At 50.8% G+C, this 17,097-nt stretch overlaps 5 protein-coding genes across 7 annotated transcripts in view; 2 read left to right on the top strand and 3 right to left on the bottom strand.

Moving 5' to 3' along the window:
* The window catches only part of LOC113451952 (cocaine- and amphetamine-regulated transcript protein-like), a 3,411-nt gene extending 2,923 nt beyond the window's left edge, over positions 1-488 (top strand). For both annotated transcript variants that reach the window (XM_087914174.1, XM_026723353.2), the window contains exon 4: positions 312-488. In XM_087914174.1, coding sequence (XP_087770300.1) covers positions 312-419 — 108 coding nt within the window. In that variant the 3' untranslated portion in view covers positions 420-488. The remainder of the gene's footprint in view (positions 1-311) is intronic.
* Positions 489-1,585: 1,097 nt separating this feature from the next.
* JTB (jumping translocation breakpoint) lies at positions 1,586-3,761 on the bottom strand. Of its 2 annotated transcripts, none has more exons than XM_026723336.2 (5): positions 3,645-3,761; positions 2,952-2,992; positions 2,722-2,807; positions 2,501-2,580; positions 1,586-2,148 (listed from the first exon to the last, which is right to left on the bottom strand). In XM_026723336.2, exons 1-5 carry the CDS (start codon positions 3,704-3,706, stop codon positions 1,992-1,994), a joined length of 426 nt encoding a protein of 141 aa, XP_026579121.1. In that variant the 5' UTR covers positions 3,707-3,761; the 3' UTR covers positions 1,586-1,991. The 2 variants fall into 2 exon arrangements, with proteins under 2 accessions (XP_026579121.1, XP_087770209.1); XM_087914083.1 differs by having other exon boundaries at positions 2,722-2,811; positions 2,953-2,992; positions 3,645-3,744.
* Positions 3,762-5,202: 1,441 nt separating this feature from the next.
* Positions 5,203-12,070, bottom strand: RAB13 (RAB13, member RAS oncogene family). The gene is made up of 8 exons (XM_026723334.2): positions 11,645-12,070; positions 10,767-10,827; positions 9,946-10,006; positions 8,605-8,682; positions 7,214-7,303; positions 7,041-7,106; positions 6,723-6,773; positions 5,203-6,082 (listed from the first exon to the last, which is right to left on the bottom strand). The coding sequence occupies exons 1-8, from the start codon at positions 11,766-11,768 to the stop codon at positions 6,011-6,013; spliced, it is 603 nt and encodes a 200-aa protein (XP_026579119.1). The 5' UTR covers positions 11,769-12,070; the 3' UTR covers positions 5,203-6,010.
* A 1,340-nt stretch (positions 12,071-13,410) lies between these two features.
* On the top strand, positions 13,411-16,365 carry RPS27 (ribosomal protein S27). The gene is made up of 4 exons (XM_087914042.1): positions 13,411-13,549; positions 13,820-13,928; positions 15,580-15,690; positions 16,074-16,365. Exons 1-4 carry the CDS (start codon positions 13,544-13,546, stop codon positions 16,100-16,102), a joined length of 255 nt encoding a protein of 84 aa, XP_087770168.1. The 5' UTR covers positions 13,411-13,543; the 3' UTR covers positions 16,103-16,365.
* NUP210L (nucleoporin 210 like) overlaps positions 16,169-17,097 on the bottom strand; it is a 30,778-nt gene continuing 29,849 nt past the window's right edge. The window contains exon 40 of the mRNA XM_087914043.1: positions 16,169-16,709. Coding sequence (XP_087770169.1) covers positions 16,621-16,709 — 89 coding nt within the window. The 3' untranslated portion in view covers positions 16,169-16,620. The remainder of the gene's footprint in view (positions 16,710-17,097) is intronic.

The raw sequence follows: 17,097 nt of genomic DNA, 5'->3' as shown, positions 1-17,097 counted from the left end.
GTAGGGGGTAGGGTGGGAGGGCACCCCCATAAATTTAAGGGGGAGAAGGGAGGGCACCCCCGTGAATTGTCCCTCTTTTGGAGAACGATTATCCTCGCCACAAGTCTCCAGAGCCGCTGCAGAACCGGATCCCGGAATCTTGGGATTCTCGCAGGCCGACACCACGAGGTCATCTAGCCTGACCCCCCCCATCATCCGGCCCCGGGTTCTAGCCATTTGTCCCGCACGGTTCTGCTTGGGCTTAAGGCAGAGAATGGAGCTTCCTGGTTGTGTGGAAGACAGATTTTCACCCTCTCTTGCCTTCTTTCCAGTGCTCCTTTGGAGATTCCTGCGCCGTCCGGAAAGGCCCCCGTATCGGCAAACTCTGCGACTGCCCCCGGAGAGCGACCTGCAACGCTTTCCTTCTCAAATGCTTGTGAGACGCGCCCGATATGCCCTCTTCCACCTTTGCACCTTTGTTGTTCTGCTTCTCTCTGCAATCGGTCAGCTCTGGGGGGTGGCTAGGGATTTTGGGGTAGGGGGTTGGGGTAAGAATCTCTACCCCTTTGCTGAAATCCTGGAGCCGGGCTTTGGGAGGAATAAAGGAGATTTCCTGAGCATGTCTAGAGTGGGTTTGTTTGTTTTTTTTCTTCTGCCAGGGGAGGCTTTTCAGAACCGAGGGTGGAAAAATTGGATTTTATTTTATTTTTCTTGAAGTTGTTCCTAGTTGGGGTAGGCCTGAAAATCGGATTTTGGGGGGGAGGATTCTCAATCTGGATGCTTTTAATTTGGAATAAAACATACACGCAGCCTGCTAAATCTTCCCACTTGGGGTTCTTAAAACCATTTGAGGCTGCCCATAAAACCAAAGATATTCGAACTTGGCCCGCTGCAAACAACCCAACGACGTTGGAAATAAAAGACAAATTATAATCTGGATCCAGGCACACACACACAAACACACCCAACGTTTATCTGGGTTCTACAAGAACCACGGTTTCTGAGTCGGTCCAAAGCCATCGACCTATCAACACAACCGGTTGGCATCTTCCCTCTTGCAAAAGATAAAACCCAGGATAAAACTAACCGCGGTTTAAACACTGTGGGGATGCAGACTGGATTTACAATCCGTAAGGATCTAGTTGATTCTCATCCCTCCACTTTTCCCCGCAATTCCATTTATTCCTTTATTCCAAAATCGCTGAGCTTATTTTAAATCTGTGTTTCTCTAACCTTGGCAACTTTACAATAAGCGGACTTCAACTCCCAGAATTCCACACTGCGCCGACTGGGGAATTCTGGGAGTTGAAGCCCACCTCACTTCCACTGAGAAATATTCCTTTTATCATCATCGCCATCGTTTAAACAGTCCCACAATCCCTTGTGGGGTGGAGTTCAGACAACTGAATGGAGCTAGCAGAGTGTTTTTTACTGGCCGGATGCCTTTCTTGTTGCCAGTGTGGAGTTATAGTCAGCACTCCTGAAATACGACCTTCACGTTGCTCCAAATATAGTTTTTAAACGTTGCTCGATTCTCAACCCACGAGAAAAACCTCCACAAGTTTCGCCCCCCTCAAAAAAAAAAAAAAAAGCCACAAGCCACAACTTCAAAACAACCATCAATCTTGGGAGCGACGCCTTTAATCACAATTCGGAGAAAAAGGATTCGGGGATTTATACAAGGGAAAGGATGAAAAGAGGCTTGTTGTCCCGTTTGTACGACGCACTTCCAGCCGCCAGAGGCTCAAAACGACGGGCGGACGTTCCCGGCCTGGAAGCGAGTTCAAATTGCACGGTTTCCAACGGGCAGAGGTGAAGGCTCAGGGAAGAGGGGGGCCCAAACGCACCCCCTCTTTTGCCACCACCCTGAAGAGGGAAGCGACACCAGTCCGTGGGAGTGTGCGTGCGTGTGTGCGTGTGTGTGTGAAGCCCCCCCCTTCCTCTGCAGCTGACCGCTCCTCCCTGCGGCCAACTCTGGATCCGTCCCGCTCTGTTTCGCCCGCAAACCGACGCTAAATCGATTCGATCTGCTTCCGCACCTTCTCCAGGGCTTTCCCGTCGAGCACCCGCTGGCGGCACACCACCAGAAGGGCGAAGACGGCGGCGGCCCCCAGCATGGCACCCTCAAACTTCCAGAAGATCCGGGTCTCCATTTCCAAAGAGCGGCAACTGCGGGGAGAAAATGGCCGCGGTGACAGCGGGGGGAGGGGAGGGGAGGAGAGGGAGACCCAGAGAAGGGGGCTGGACTAGAGGACCTTGTGGGTCCCTGCCAAGGCGAGGATGCCGCGATAGAGGGATCTAGCTTGCCGATGAGATTTGTATCACAGCCACAGGCAGGCATCTTGTGAATTGGGGGGAGGAACCCCCCAAAATCCACCGACTTGTAAATGAATTGTCAGACTGCAGATTAAGAGGGGAAGATTTCGACACCCAGAATCCCCCAGCCAGCATGCTTGAAACCATGGATTGATGGCTGGGGGATTCTGGGCGTTGAAGCCCACCCTAAACAGGCCACACCCACCTCTTGAATTCGCCTTTCTTGGACAGCCCGCAGTTGATCTGCTCAACAAACCCGGTGACGCCGCATTCCGACATGGTTTTCTAGAAGCGAGGAGAGACACACATTTTCCTGCCCGTCTCTCTCTCTCTCTCTCTCTCTCCTTCCTATCACCCTCTGCGCCCCCACGCCTGCCAAGGCACCCCCTCCCCAATCACCCCCTGCCCCCCAAACCCCCCACTTACAATCTGGAAACTCGTGCAAGGAGCGCACTCCGTCGTCACCACGAAATCCTCCCTCCGCCAACACGGAGTTGTGCCGGTCAGACTCGCTGCGGGGAAAGCCGAACGGGACAACGGGGTGAAAATAGCGCCCGCTCCCTTTCTTTTCTTTCTTTTTATTTTTTTTGAGGTACCCCGAGATTCCTCCCCCAACATCGGTGCCACCTTGCTGGTGCCGAGTGCGAAATCCTTACCTGGCGCTTTGGCATCGTTCTTGGCGATTCCCTCGGCCGACCTGCGAGAGGACGAAGAGACAAGGGGGGTGTCAGATTGCATTCACTCACGGCGGCGGCCAGAAAGGTCGTGAAACGGGTCTCCAAACTCACTGGATAAAAAGGTTTCTTTCCCCTTAGCCATTTTGGGCTGGGTGACCCCGTCGCTAAGTCGAGGACCGCGAACGGACGGAGCTCAAGTGAGCCAAAATGATTGTAAAATAAAATTAATTTAAAAATCCAATCGTTCTTTCCCCCCCTCCCATATTTTGGCAGGCAACACCCCCCCCTTACGTTATTTTTTTGAACGGTTCCCCCTCATTTAAGCAGCATTTCATAGCATCGAAATTTCAAGGACTACACCACCCATCATCCCCCAGCCAGCAAGGAGAGGTGGGGGGGCTAGAAAGGGGGTTCAGTGACCCTCCCCTCATTCTTTCTTTTTTTTTAACCCGCTTGTGCTACACCTCTCATCCTCCCCCACCCCCACCCCCACCTTGGTGGTCCTGAGCCCCATGGGACTTGTAGTCCAACCCAGCAGCAGCTGGCTGGGGAGCATTGGCCCTCCAGAAAGAGACGCCCCTCCCTCCTAAAAGGACCCCCTGCCCACCCTCAACCCCCATCTGGTTCTCCCCACCCCACCCCACGAGGGGGACCCCCCACCCTCCCACTTACCGCGAAGGGGCGACCACCAAACCCAAAACCGCCCACAGCGCCAGGCGCCATCTTGGCCCCATCCTCGCCCGGCACTTCCGCCCTCACACACGGGGTGCATTCTGGGGAAAGAAAGGCGACGGGCCGGCGTTCTGCGCACGCGCGGGGGAAAATAAATAAATAAATAAAAAGGGCTCTTTGCCCAGCCGAACCGCAAAGGGGCTCAAGTCCGTTTTGGGGGTTTGCCCACCAGGCACTTCGGGTCTTCGGTTGCAGCTCGGAGAAAGAGGACGGACAATTATTATCGTCCTGTATATGTGGGATTTAAGACATGTATTTATAGATGTTCATAGCATGTCTGTGTGAATCTGTATATCGCTTTGGTTGTATGCCATAAATAAATAGTTGCATTTATTAGCTGCCAAATCTACCTGGTTATCTATCAATCTATCGACCTATCTCTGATATTTCTATCATCTATGTATCTACTTAGCTATCCATCCACTATATTTCTATCTGATACTGTTACTATCTATTCCTCCATCTATCCATCCACCTATTCCTCCTACATGTCTGTCCATCAAATATTTATCTATCATCTATTATATCTATTCTATCATCTATCTCCTATATATTTCTATCTATATCATTTATGCACTGTTTTCCATCTGATTCATCTATTCATGATTTTTTCTTTATGTACGCTAATAACTTATGCATCAAAGACAAGTTCCTTGTGTGTCCAATCACACTTGGCCAATAAAGAATTATCTTCTCTTCCCTTCCCTTCCCATTCTATTCTATCATTCTATCTCATCGATCTCTATCATGCCTGTCTGTCTATCTAATCAATCCATCCATCCATCTGTCATCTATCTATCTATCTATCTATCTATCTATCTATCTATCTATCTATCTATCTATCTATCTATCTATCTATCTATCTATCTATCAATCCATCCATCCATCCGTCTGTCTGTCTGTCTATCTATCTATCTATCTATCTATCTATCTATCTATCTATCTATCTATCTATCTATCTAATCCATCCATCCATCCATCCATCCATCCATCCATCCATCCATCCATCCATCCATCTATCTATCTATCTATCTATCTATCTATCTATCTATCTATCTAATCCATCCATCCATCCATCCATCTATCTATTTATCTATCTGTCTATCTATCTGTCTATCTATCTATCTATCTAATCAATCCATCCATCCATCTATCATCTATCTATCTATCTGTCTGTCTATCTATCTATCTATCAGCATGTACTAAAAGCTCATCTACAGAGAGATGAATATGGATATTTTATTATTATTATTCTCCTGCCTATTACTTTTCTAAGTAACTCAAGATGTCCAACATACACAATACTCCTCCCTCCTCCTGTTTTCCCATAACAACCACCCTGTAAGATGGGTTGGAACATGAGTGGTCCCACGCTTTCTCTTCAAGGGGACAGAAGCCCCTATTTGAACAATTGAAGACCCTTCCCAGAGTGTTTCTCCCTCCCTTTTGGCTCCCTTCCCCTCGCGGAATCCAGAAAATGACTTTTCAACACACCGGATTTTCGGGAAAAAAAACCCTGCAAATATTTAATCGTCTTCACAGATTTACAAAAGGCAATTGGTCCCCCAGCACGTGACTGGTTCCTCGTGGGTTTCCACCCATCCAAAGTGCAGAGTCCCAGCAGGCAGAAATATATATATTTATATACTTTTTTTAAAAAAAAGATTTTTCTCCTCCCGCTGTGAGATTCCCAATCTGATTCTTTCCTATGTCTATTTAAAGGCACCGCGGAGCTACAGGGCTTGGTATTTTTTATTCTATTTTAACAACTTTCAAGATGGGTGGGCTTCCAATTCCCAGAATTCCCCAGCTAGCAAGGCTGGGAGTTGGAAGTTCGCCTATTTTAAAGTTGCAAACTTTGACAAACATCGGCTGGCCGAAATGTCTGGCGAATGCAGGGATTTGGGGAGGGGAAGCCGACACCCCCCGTTATTAATACCCCCTCCCCAATTTTTCAACCTCTCCCTCTTCAGCTCTGGGACTCCCTCCCTCCCTCCCTCCCCAAACTCTCCTTCCCTCTTCCTGGTGTAGGGTCTCCCGCTTGGGCGGGGGGTTGGACTAGATGACCTATAAGGTCCCTTCCAACTCGGATTATCTGTTATTATTTATCCTGCACAGATTAAAAGGCAGAGTCCCCAAATGGAAAACCACGACGATGATGAAGAAGTCAGGGAAATGGTGTCCAAGTCCTTCCAGGATCCAGCCCGAAACGACTGGGAGTCTCGGGGTGGCAGAGGGGAGAAACAGCCCCACCCAAGCCAAACGGGGCCCGGGATAGGGATGTTTCCGAACGGGCTGGCTGGCGGTTACAGCAAGGAGCACTTGGAGCTGGTTTTGGGTGTGGCTTTCAGTTCCGGAGGCCTCTTGGGGAGCTGAGCCTGGAAGAAGAAGAAGAGATGGGGAGTCAGGAGCTGGTTGACCCCCGGATGGTCCAAGAAGGGGAAGGAAGAGGAGGAGGAGAGAGGGGGAGAAGGAGGAGGCGAAGAAAAAGGAGGGAGGAGAGAGGATGATTATGGAGGAAAGGAAAGAGTGGGAGGAGGAGGAGGAGAAAAAGGAAGAGGAGGAGGAGAAAGAAAATGATGAAGGTTATGGAAGAGGAGAAAGAATAGAGGAGGAGGATAAAAAGGAGGAAGGATGATGGAAAAGGAGGAGGAATAAGAGGGGAGAAGAGGGGAGAAGAGGGAGGAGGAGGAGGAGGAGGAGGAGGAGGAGGAGGAGGAGGAGGAAGAAGAAGAAGAAGAAGAAGAAGAAGAAGAAGAAGAAGAAGAAGAAGAAGAAGAAGAAGAAGAAGAAGAAGAAGAAGAAGAAGAAGAAATAATAATTCTGTTTTCTTCTTTCTGTTTGGTTTTTGATGTAAGTCCATCCATTTCTGGAATGAGGAGGAGGAGGAAGAGGAAGAGGAAACAGAAAGAAAAACAGAAAGAGGAGTGGAAGGAAGAGGAAGAGGAGGGATTTGGTCACATTTTACCGGCGGTTTTCACTCCCCCTCCCCCCCGTTCTTCCCCACGGGGCACTCACCGATTTCTTGACCGATTTGAGAAGAATGTCGCGAGCCAAAGTATTGAACGCCTGAAGTCGAGGAGAGAAAAATAAATAAAAATAAACAGACCAGGGGATCCATAATTTTGTTTTTCCGGCTGTTTACTACTTGGAGAAGCCCCCGCTCGGGCTGGCCCTCCGCTCTCCCCCAGAAGGCAGAAGCCCGGAATCCCCCACCCGCCAGCCAAGGCTGCCTCGTCTCCTGCAGCCGCAGGGGCAACAGCCAAGGGGGCCTGGAAGCCAAATAGGTGTCTCTGTGTGGCTTTTTTTGGGGGGGGGGGAAAGGGGACCCCTCACCTCCTCCACGTTCAAGCTGGACTTGGCGCTGGTCTCAAAGAACTTGATCCCGTGTTCCCTGCACAGCTGCCGAGAGAGAAGTCATGAAACGGGAGAGCCAAAGCCAACGCCAGCTGCGCTCTGCGCATGCACACACACACCCCCCCCGTCCCGCGATTCCTGCACCCGGATACCTTCTCGGCTTGGTCCCGGGAGACTTTGCGCTTCATCTCCATATCACACTTGTTCCCTAGCAGGAGGCGCTCCACGCCGGCTGAGGCATTCTGGGAAAAGGGAAGGAAGAGAGGGAGAGAAAAGGAAGGAAGATAAATAAGAAGGAGGGAAGAGACAGGGAGGGAAGGAAGGAAAGGATAAAAAAGGAAGCAAGGGATAGAGAAGGAAGCAAGATTAAAAAAGGAGGAAAGAGATAGGGAAGGAAGGAAGGCGGGAGGGATAGAGAAGGAAGGAAGAGATAAAAAGTAAGGAAGAGGTAAAAAAGGAAGAGATAGGGAAGGAAGGAAGGAGGGAGGGATAGAGAAGGAAGGAGGAGATAAAAAGTAAGGAAGAGGTAAAAAAGGAAAAGATAGGGAAGGAAGGAAGGAGGGAGGGATAGAGAAGGAAGGAAGATTTAAAAAGGAGGAAAGAGATAGGGAAGGAAGGAAGGGATAAAAAGTAAGGAAGAGATAAAAAGGAAGAGATAGGGAAGGAAGGAAGGAGGGATAGAGAAGGAAGGAAGAGATAAAAGTAACGAAGAGATAAAAAGGAAGAGATGGGGAAGGAAGGAAGGAGGGGGGATAGAGAAGGAAGGAAGGAGAGATAGAGAAGGAAGAGATAAAGAAGGGATAGAGAAGGAAGGAAGAGATAAAGAAGGAAGAGAGGTAAGGAAGGAAAGGAAGGGAAGAAAGAAGGATGGAGAGAGGGAGGGAGGGAGATAAGGAGGTAAGGAAGGACAGTAGGAAGGAGGAAGGGAAGGGAAGGAAGTAGGGAGGAAAGAAGGAAGAACATTTAAGCCTGGATCCCAGAAATGGACATCCCCCCCCCCTCTCTTTGGTGGAAGTGATATTTCCACCCACCATTCCTAAAACAAACCATCAACCTATTTTGGTAAATATTTACTAATTTATTCAATTCCTACAGGCGGCCATCTTGCGTAGGGGACTGTGGCGTTAAAAGGACTCGCCCCCAATGAAGGCAAATAACCAAGAACAGAACATGCACAATCCTTTTTTAAAAAAAACAAATTTATAAGCCCTAATAAATGATCCCCCCTGTAGCCACTAGAGGGCGGACGCCTCTGTCTGTGGGAACTGCCCTTTCATTCCCTTCTGTTCAGAGCCTGTTCTGGGTTTTGGCCACCAGAGGGCAGTGTTGGCCATCATTTGCCTCTTTTTTTTTTGGCCATCCCGGATCTGAATCAAGAACGGATGGAAAACAGGATAGGATGGGGGCGGGGGGTGAATTCTATGGGGCCAAAGGTCAGAGGGTGTGTGTGGGGGGTCCCCTAGCTGCAGAGAATCTACCCCCGCAAAAAAAGCTGATCCCCTTTTGAAATCCTCAAACCCCCCCAGCACCATTTCGCACCCACCTCTTTGATGCTCTTCATCCAATTTTGAATGTTCTCGAAGGATTTCTCATCCGTGATGTCGTAGACGAGAATAATTCCCTACGACAGAATTGGGGGGGATCCGTGGGGAGGGGGGCCACTCTGGGAGAGGGGCCTTCCCCATTCTTTGGGCCTCCCCCAACCTGCTCCCAACACCCTTTCCCCCCCTTTTCCCCCCTCCTCTTCTTCCTCTCCTGTCGTTCCTCTTACATCCGGTGCCTATTTCACCAGGGGATATTTTGGACCACAGAGTCGGGGGTGGGGTGGGAATTATTTTTAATCAATTTAATAAGAGCAAATCTTATATTTTGAGGGTGGGGAAGCTAGATTGGTCCCCGTCGTGCACCTGGCAAAGCGTGGCAATGCAGAGGCATCCAATTTCGAAGAGAATAACAGAGTGGGAAGGGAACCTTGGAGGTCTTCTAGTCCAACCCCCTGCTAAGTAAGTAAGTAAGTAATTAGGGAGGGAAGGAAGGAAGGAAGGAAGGAAGGAAGGAAGGAAGGAAGGAAGGAAGGAAGGAAGGAAGGAAGGAAGGAAGGATAGAAGGAAGGATGGAAGGAAGAAAGGAAGAAAGGAAGGATGGAAGGAAGGAAGGATGGAAGGAAAGAAGGAAGGATGGAAGGAAGGATAGAAGGAAGGAAGGAAGGATGGAAGGAAGGAAGGAGGAAGGAAGGAAGGAAGGAAGGATGGAAGGAAAGAAGGAAGGAAGGAAGGAAGGAAGGATGGAAGGAAGGAAAGAAGGAAGGAAGGAAGTTAGGAAAGAAGGAAGGAAGGAAGGAAGGAAGGAAGGAAGGAAGGATAGAAGGAAGGATGGAAGGAAGGATGGAAGGAAGGAAGGATGGAAGGAAGGAAGGAAGGATGGAAGGAAAGAAGGAAGGATGGAAGGAAGGATAGAAGGAAGGAAGGAAGGATGGAAGGAAGGAAGGAGGAAGGAAGGAAGGAAGGAAGGAAGGATGGAAGGAAGGAAAGAAGGAAGGAAGGAAGGAAGGAAGGAAGGAAGGAAGGAAGGAAGGAAGGAAAGAAGGAAGGAAGGAAGGAAGGAAGGAAGGATAGAAGGAAGGAAGGAAGGATGGAAAGAAGGAAAGAAGGAAGGAAGAAAGGATAACGGAGTTGGAAGGGACCTGCGAGGTCTTCTAGTCCAACCCCCCGCTTAGGCAGGGAATCCTATACCATTTCATTGTCTGAATCGTTTATTTTAATTGGATCTGGATCTGGGTTTTTTTTTCTTCCCTTCTGGGGCTCCCCAAAATGTCTGAGGTGCTGCTCATTTGGGATGGTATCCCCCTTCCGGGGGTGTCTCCGAGGGGTGGCAGCCCCCTTACCATGGCTCCTCGGTAGTAGGCGGTTGTAATGGTCTTGAACCTCTCCTGGCCAGCCGTGTCCCTGCAAGGAACAATGGGTCTTTTTTTAAAAAAAATAAAGAATAAATCATTTCCCCTCGTCGTTAAAAAGAGCGACTTCTCACCGATCCTCGCGCTTACGACGGCCACAGAATTCCCCGCGTTCAAAACTGGGGTGCTTGGCCACCGACGCACATTTACGAGGAGCCGCAACGAGCCAAGCCAGCGGAGAGAAACCCGGTTTGCTTCAAACGACCGGAGGATTCGCTTAAGAGCGGCGGCGGGAAGCTTAAAACGCTCTCATGAAATCGGAGGCCGCTTCGCTTTAACGGCCGCCTCGCTTTAACGGCCACCTCGCTCCCCGGTGGAAATTCTGCTCCCGATTCCCGTCATAAAGTGGAGGGTTTAGTTGAGTACAATTGGGCCAATTCTGGACGGCCGGACGCCTCTCCCCATCATCGTAGCCTTGCCAATACGTTGGACTCTTAACCCCCATCATGCACAGCGGACTCCCTAACCCATCTGCAGGGGGGCTCTTGCAATTCAAACCAGCTGCCCATTTTCCTTCCAACTGCTGATGTTCTCCAAAATAATAATTTTTCCTTCTTTTTTTCCTTCCTTCTCTTTTACAAACGTGTTTACGGATTTATTTTTTCCCCCAAACGGTCACAAAGGGTCCTGCTTCCCACCCCGCCTGAGGCGTTTAACCCCACCCTTTTTGACTCCCTACTCCATAATCCACCTACCTTCTCCACAATTACACACACACACACACAGACAAATTCCGTTCTAGAAGCACTCACCAAACCTGCAATTTAATCCTTTTACCCTCCACTTCCACAGTCCGGATTTTGAAATCGATGCCTGCAGGGCGGGGGGAGGAAAGAAAACCGGAATTTGTCCTTACTCACAGTTTCCACCAGGTTTACTTCATCGTTCCTATCCCCGTGTTCGATTTGGGGTCTCCAATCCTTTCAGGTCGGGGGGAGACAGGACTCATTTCCCAACCTATTGATTGAACTCAGACCTTGGAGGGTGCCCAATCAGAGCTTCTCCATCGTCAAGCTTCACCCGACTCAGCCAAGATTCTAGTCCTCATGGAGTTTGGATTTATTTTATTTTATTTGCCGCCACCACCATCTCCCCCCAAAAAAGGAAGGGTGTGCTGAGTAAAACCAAAATTGGGACATTTCTTTTGATTGTTTCTTCCCTCTTGGGGAGGGGACTCTATAGTGTTTCGCACCTGGGCCGCCTCTCCTGACCCCAACTGCAACCCCGATAGTGGATGAGCTGAACCCCCAAAGACCCAAATTCACACACACACACAAAAGCTGCAGCTTCCCATCGCTCCAAAGAGTGTTGCAAATCTTGAAATGGGGGGGGGACACACACCGCGGATCAGCCCCCTCCTCCTTTTCCAGCAGGTTTCTCCCCCTTTTCTCCCCCGATTCCCATCATCCACAGCCCCAAGCCTGGGATAGCGGATTTGCAGCTTGGGTGGGAAGAGATGCGAGGCGGGTGGAGAAGTAGAACCCACCCAACGCCCTGGACGGGGGAGGGCTGCTGCCGCCGCTCCTGGCTATCCTGCTCTTATTTGGGTTTGGGGGGTGGCAATGGGGAGGGGTGGGGTTAAGGGTCAAGGGGGGGGTCTCTGCAGAAGCCCCCCCCTCCTCCTCCTCACCGATGGTGCTGATGTAGGTGCCGCTGAAGCTGTCCTCGGAGAAGCGGATGATGAGACAAGTCTTGCCCACTCCGCTGTCCCCGATCAGGAGGAGTTTGAAAAGGTGGTCATAAGATTTGGCCATTTTGAGGGGGAGGGACTGGCCGGCCCCTCTCCTCCCTTGTGGGGGGAAATCTGTGGGGAAGGGGCTCCTGGGAAGAAAGAAAGAAAGAAAAAAAACAAGGGGACAAAAAAAAAGGGTGAGGATCCAGCCGGGAAGAAACTTTGGCGAAGGAGGGGCTGAAGTTTTCCCTCTGCCCTCCTCTTCCTCCTCTTCCTCCTCCTCCTCCTCTGACAAGGGTGCCCAAACCCCTCCCTCCCCCTCCCCAAAATGGGCAGGGAAGCAGCCCCCCCCCACCCCAAGGCAGGAGGGGTTGACCCCTGACTCATATGGAGAGGAGGAGGAGGAGGAGGAGGAAGCATCGCCCAGCTGCGGCTGCGGCTGGGAATTCATTCATTCCTTTGCCAAGGAGGAGCCGGAGAGCTCCCTGGGGGGCGGGGCGTGAGAAAAAGAGGGCCCCTGAGCATGGGCAGAGTGCCTTTCCTCAGGCGGAGGAAGGGAAAGAGGAGAGGGAAGAGGCAGCCTTGAGCGAAGGATCCATTTTTGCTTTGCAACAAAAAATGCAAAATTCCCAGGAGGGTTTTTTGAAAGGAGGTTTTTTTTCTGTTGCTGTCACCCTCATCCTTGAAATATTGTTTATTAATATTGTTTATTTAAACGATTATTATTTTATTGGGAAACGTTCTCATGTTTGTTTCGGCTTGGAACACAATTCAGGATGTTGGTTTGAGATAAGCAATAAAAACGAAAGTTGGATGTTGGAGCTTGCTGATTAGATTAGGCTTCTTGTTATAGAGATGGATGGCGTATATATTATTATGCAAAAGTAAAAAAAATTGAGGCTGTAATGTTTATTATTTTCTACTGGTCTAAAAAGAGTTGGAAGTTAATGGGCTTTTTTTTTGCATTTTTTTCCCCTTTTCCGCTACATACTCTCCTTTTTCCCTTTTTTCCTCCTCTGGTTTCCTATCGTTTTCATTCTCTTTTCTATTTTACAATCTGGATAAATTAATTTAAAAAAACTGTCCTTGCAAAATATGGAAATATTTGGCGCCCTGATTAAATCTGGTGTCCATAATGTTCAACGACCGCTGGCGTTTAAAACTACGTCATGCATTTCTTGACAAGGGAACAGTGTATTGTGAGTGTGTGTGTGTGTTTGTTGTGGGGGAGCACCCAAAGAATAAATTTATTCCATGAGGACTAGAGCCTTGGTAAGCCATCAGAGCAAGGGAAGAGCTGAGTACGAGAATGGGACAGTGTGTATCTGTTGTGTGTGTGTGTGAGTGTTGTGTGCATTGTGAGTGTGTGTGTGTTTGTTGTATGTGTGTTGGGGGACCACCGGAAGAATAAACCTCTTTCATGAGGACTAGAGTCTTGGTAAGCCTTCAGAGCAAGGGAAGAGCCCAGTAAGACAATAGGACGTTGTGCGTTGCGTGCGTGTTGTTTGTGTTTGTTTGTGTGTGTGTGTGTGTTGGGAGGACAGCAGAAGAAGAATAAATATCTTCCTCAGCCCGGCCTACCCTGCAGGGCTGTGAGGAGGACAAGAAGGAGGAGGGGGGAGGGGACGCCTTTGTCCTCCGTCTCAAAATGGCGCCCAAGGTGGCTCCCTCCCTCTGCCCCGCCCCCTTTTCCTCCTCCTCCTCCTCCTCCTCCTTAGACCTCCCCAAGATGGCGCCCTTTTCGCCCCGCCCACCCTCCCCGGACTTCCGCCCCGTGCGGGGGAAACCCCGCAGCGGATATAGCCCTCCCTCCTTCCGGCCGGCCTCCTTTTCGTCCGCAGCTGCCTCCACGCGAACATGCCGGTGCGTCTCTCTGCGGGCTCGGCCTCCCGGGCGGGCCCGCCTCCCTTCTCCCCTCGCCCGGGGCACCTTCCGGGGCCGCCTCGGGGCTTCTCCGGGCCTCCCAAGAGGGGAGGGGGCGGCCACGCTGAGCTGGCCACGCCGCCGAGGCTCAAGATGGCGGCGTGGAGGCGGTTGGTGGAGGGGGGGGGGCAGGAATGGAGCCGGGGGGAGGAGGAGGAGGAACAAGAGGGGGTCTCATCCCCTCTTCCTATTTTAGTGTCCCCCCCGCAGCTCGCGAAGGACCTCCTGCACCCCTCCCCCGAGGAAGAGAAGCGGAAGCACAAGAAGAAGCGCCTGGTGCAGAGCCCCAACTCCTACTTCATGGACGTCAAGTGCCCGGGTGAGGGGCCTGGGGGGCGGGGTGGGGTGGGGGGGTTACATGGGGTCGGAGGGTGGGCGGGGGGAGCCATCCAGCCAGGCCCCGCACACACTTGCACGCGGGAGGGGGGCGGGAAACAACAACAACAAAAAAAAACCAGGATAACAAGAGTTGAGAGGGGCTTGCAAGAGGTCATCAAGTCCGCCCCTCTGCTCAGAAGATGGGATAGTTAGAGTTGGAAGGGGCTTCAGAGGTCATCCAGCCGAGCCCTCCTGCTCAAAAGATGGAAGAGGTTGGAGGGGACCTTGAGGGCCATCTAGTCCATCCCTCCTGCTCGGAAGATGGATAACTACAGCTGAAAGGGGCCTTGAGCGTCATCTAGTCCACCCCTCTGCTCGGAAGATGGAATAACTAGAGTTGGAAGGGGCCTCGCAGGTCATCCAGCCGAGCCCCCCTGCTTGGAAGATGGGATAATAGAATTGGAAGGGGTCATCCAGCCGAGCCCTCCTGCTCAAAAGATGGAAGAAGAGGTTGGAGGGGACCTTGAGGGTCATCTAGTCCATTCCTCCTGCTTGGAAGATGGAATAATAGTTGGAAGGGGCTTCAGGGGTCATCCAGCCGAGCCCTCCTGCTCAAAAGATGGAAGAAGAGGTTGGAAGGGACCTTGAGGGTTGTCTAGTCCGTCCCCCTGCTCAGAAGATGGGATAACTACAGTTGCAAGGAGGTCGAGGTCATCTAGCCGAGCCCCCCCTCAGAAGATGGAATAACTAGAGTTGGGAAGGGACCTCGAGGATCATCCAGTTGAGCCCCCTGCTCAGAAGACGGGGTAACTTGAGTTGAAAGGGACCTTGAGGGTCGTCTCGTCCTCCCCCTTGCCCAGCAGACAGAATAACAAGACTTGCAAGGCATCAAGGAGGTCATCCAGCCGAGCCCCCCCAGCTCAGAAGACAGGGTTTGGAAGAGGCCTTGGAGATTATCTAGTCTGCCCTCCGCTTCGAATAACAGGGTGGGAAGGGATCCCCGAGGTCACCCAGTCCATCCCTTTGCTTAGAAAGACTGAAGAACAGAGTCGGAAGGGGGCCTTGGCAGTCATCTAGTCCAGCCCTGGGACAGATGCTATATATATATATATGTCTTAATACCCTCCGCAATAAATCTGGTGGCTGGAGCTGCCGGTTGAGATCATGGGGGTGTCTTTGTGCAGGTGGTCCCAATGAGCTGAGCACAACCACCTCAAAGAGCATCTGATGGGCTGCAGAAAAACCAATGAAATATATCCCTCTTGCTGCAGCGGGTTGTTTGCAACAGCTGTTGCATCGACAAGGCAACGCGGGGCACGGGAGGCATCCAGACTGACCCCTTCCCCGTTTCCCAGGTTGCACGTGAGAATCTGGCCCGGCTGAACTGGCCCACACGCTTAACTGGAGCAGTGGGAAATCCTCAATTGTAAATGTGACTCGTGACGCAGCCTCTTGCGTGTCGCGGGAGCATGCAGTAGCACCCTGGAGTAGTTCAAACCTATTTTGTTCTCAAAGGTGGTGCAGAGTAAGCAGAGGAAACCTGAGGATTTGTTGGCTGCGACAACACACACACACACACACACACACACACACACAAAAAACCCCTCACGTTCTTAACACACTAAATATTTGCTTTGCCTTTCCTGCTCCAGGTTGCTACAAAATCACCACGGTTTTCAGTCACGCCCAGACGGTTGTGTTGTGCGTCGGCTGCTCGACCGTGTTGTGCCAGCCCACTGGTGGAAAGGCAAGGTTGACAGAAGGTAAGCGGGAATTCCCCCCCCCCACACACCCACACCCACACCCTGGTGTGTCTCTTTGGTGTCAGAAGTAACTGAGGAAAAACATGGAATTGTAGCCAGGCAGCAGGTTGAGAGTTTTAGGGGTGTCGTCTTTCAGTCTTTAGGGGATTTTGGGGGGCTGGCATTGTGTGTTTCAACAACATTAAATGCAGAGCAATGTTTGAAAGCCGCTTCCTCTGACTCAGCAGGCTGATTTTGTATAGATGAGGTCATAAGAGATGGATTCAAATGTTTTCTCCCCAGAAAAACAAAAACAAAAAGCAAACATGGCAATTATGGTTATAAATGCGGACCGTAATGGCTCACTTTTGCATTTTTTGTTTGTTTGCTTGTTCTCCTTGCAGGATGCTCTTTCCGGCGAAAGCAACATTAAACAGTGGACATTTGGCACGGGATGGGAACATGGGAACAGTTGACGGCCGCAACCCTCAAGTTTCTCTGGGGCACCAACGTCGGAGTATATTATGCAATGGAGTTGGGGGGGACGTGTAGAGTTATTTTTGAGGGCTTGAGTTGCTACCAGCGGTGGCTATGGGACAAGGGTGGAGGAAAACCCCCGCCCTTCCCCTTGCGGCTCTGGCGCTGTCCTTGTAGCCTTACCCATTTCATTCAATAAAAGTTTGGATATAAAGAGAATTTTTGGTTTCATTGTTTTTGTTGTGGGTTGAGTTGTTTGTTGTCTCCACCCGCCCCCTATTTCTCTCGGCGGGATTCAATTTGGCCCTTTTGGGAATCTGGTTTAAAAGGGAGGTTTTCACAGCTGGGGGGGTTACTGGTTCTGTACCGCGGGGGCGAGCGGCGTGGCCTTCCCCTGTTAAGGACGACACTGGTCACGTTCAAAACGAAAAAGTTCACGGGTTTTACTCTTGCCCGCCGCCTTCTTCTCGAAAGTCATCTTCGCACGCTCCACAGCCAGGCCTGGGTCCTGTTCCTGAGGCTGGAAGGCTGGTGCTGAGCACTCGGAGGAGGGTACAGGTAGCCTGGATAGAGAAAGGGGGAGAGGGGCTTGAGAAATGACCCCTCACCCCACCCCCCAAAAAATACCCTCACCCCCTATTTCTCCTCTTCTGCCAAAAGGGAACCGGGTGAGCCAAACTTGGCAAGCTTTTTAAGACTGGTGGACTTCAACTCCCAGAATATGCTGGCTGAGGAATTCTGGAAGTCCACCGGACTTAAAAGTTGCCAAGTTTGGGGACCCCTGGACTAAGCACCTGAATTGGACCCCTGGCTTCCCGTGGAAAAGTGTTTTAGGAAAGCTGAAAGGGGTGAATTTTCAGGACTCGAGGATCCTGCCGCTTGCTGGCTTTTCAAAACACACACACACACACACACACACCCCACGAGGAAAATTGGGACTGCACTCTGGAC

The sequence above is a fragment of the Pseudonaja textilis genome, chromosome 16 (assembly GCF_049901715.1).
Source record: "Pseudonaja textilis isolate UNSWEBS1 chromosome 16, rPseTex1.2, whole genome shotgun sequence".
NCBI classification, from domain to species: domain Eukaryota; kingdom Metazoa; phylum Chordata; class Lepidosauria; order Squamata; family Elapidae; genus Pseudonaja; species Pseudonaja textilis.
This window is presented reverse-complemented; position numbering and strand designations above follow the sequence as displayed.

What these genes read in the sequence shown, in the direction of transcription:
- RPS27 (XM_087914042.1), top strand. An exon ending in CATGGACGTCAAGTGCCCGG is followed by an intron (nt 13,929 to 15,579) that starts GTGAGGGGCCTG and finishes TTCCTGCTCCAG; the next exon opens with GTTGCTACAAAATCACCACG. An exon ending in AAAGGCAAGGTTGACAGAAG is followed by an intron (nt 15,691 to 16,073) that starts GTAAGCGGGAAT and finishes TTCTCCTTGCAG; the next exon opens with GATGCTCTTTCCGGCGAAAG.
- JTB (XM_087914083.1), bottom strand. Translation starts at nt 3,706, where the DNA reads ATGGGGCCAAGATGGCGCCTGGCGCTGTGGGCGGTTTTGGGTTTGGTG. An exon ending in TTGGTGGTCGCCCCTTCGCG is followed by an intron (nt 2,993 to 3,644) that starts GTAAGTGGGAGG and finishes GTCCTCTCGCAG; the next exon opens with GTCGGCCGAGGGAATCGCCA. An exon ending in AGAACGATGCCAAAGCGCCA is followed by an intron (nt 2,812 to 2,952) that starts GGTAAGGATTTC and finishes TCGGCTTTCCCC; the next exon opens with GCAGCGAGTCTGACCGGCAC.
- RAB13 (XM_026723334.2), bottom strand. Translation starts at nt 11,768, where the DNA reads ATGGCCAAATCTTATGACCACCTTTTCAAACTCCTCCTGATCGGGGAC. An exon ending in CCTACTACCGAGGAGCCATG is followed by an intron (nt 8,683 to 9,945) that starts GTAAGGGGGCTG and finishes ATTCTGTCGTAG; the next exon opens with GGAATTATTCTCGTCTACGA. An exon ending in GGATGAAGAGCATCAAAGAG is followed by an intron (nt 7,304 to 8,604) that starts GTGGGTGCGAAA and finishes CCCTTTTCCCAG; the next exon opens with AATGCCTCAGCCGGCGTGGA.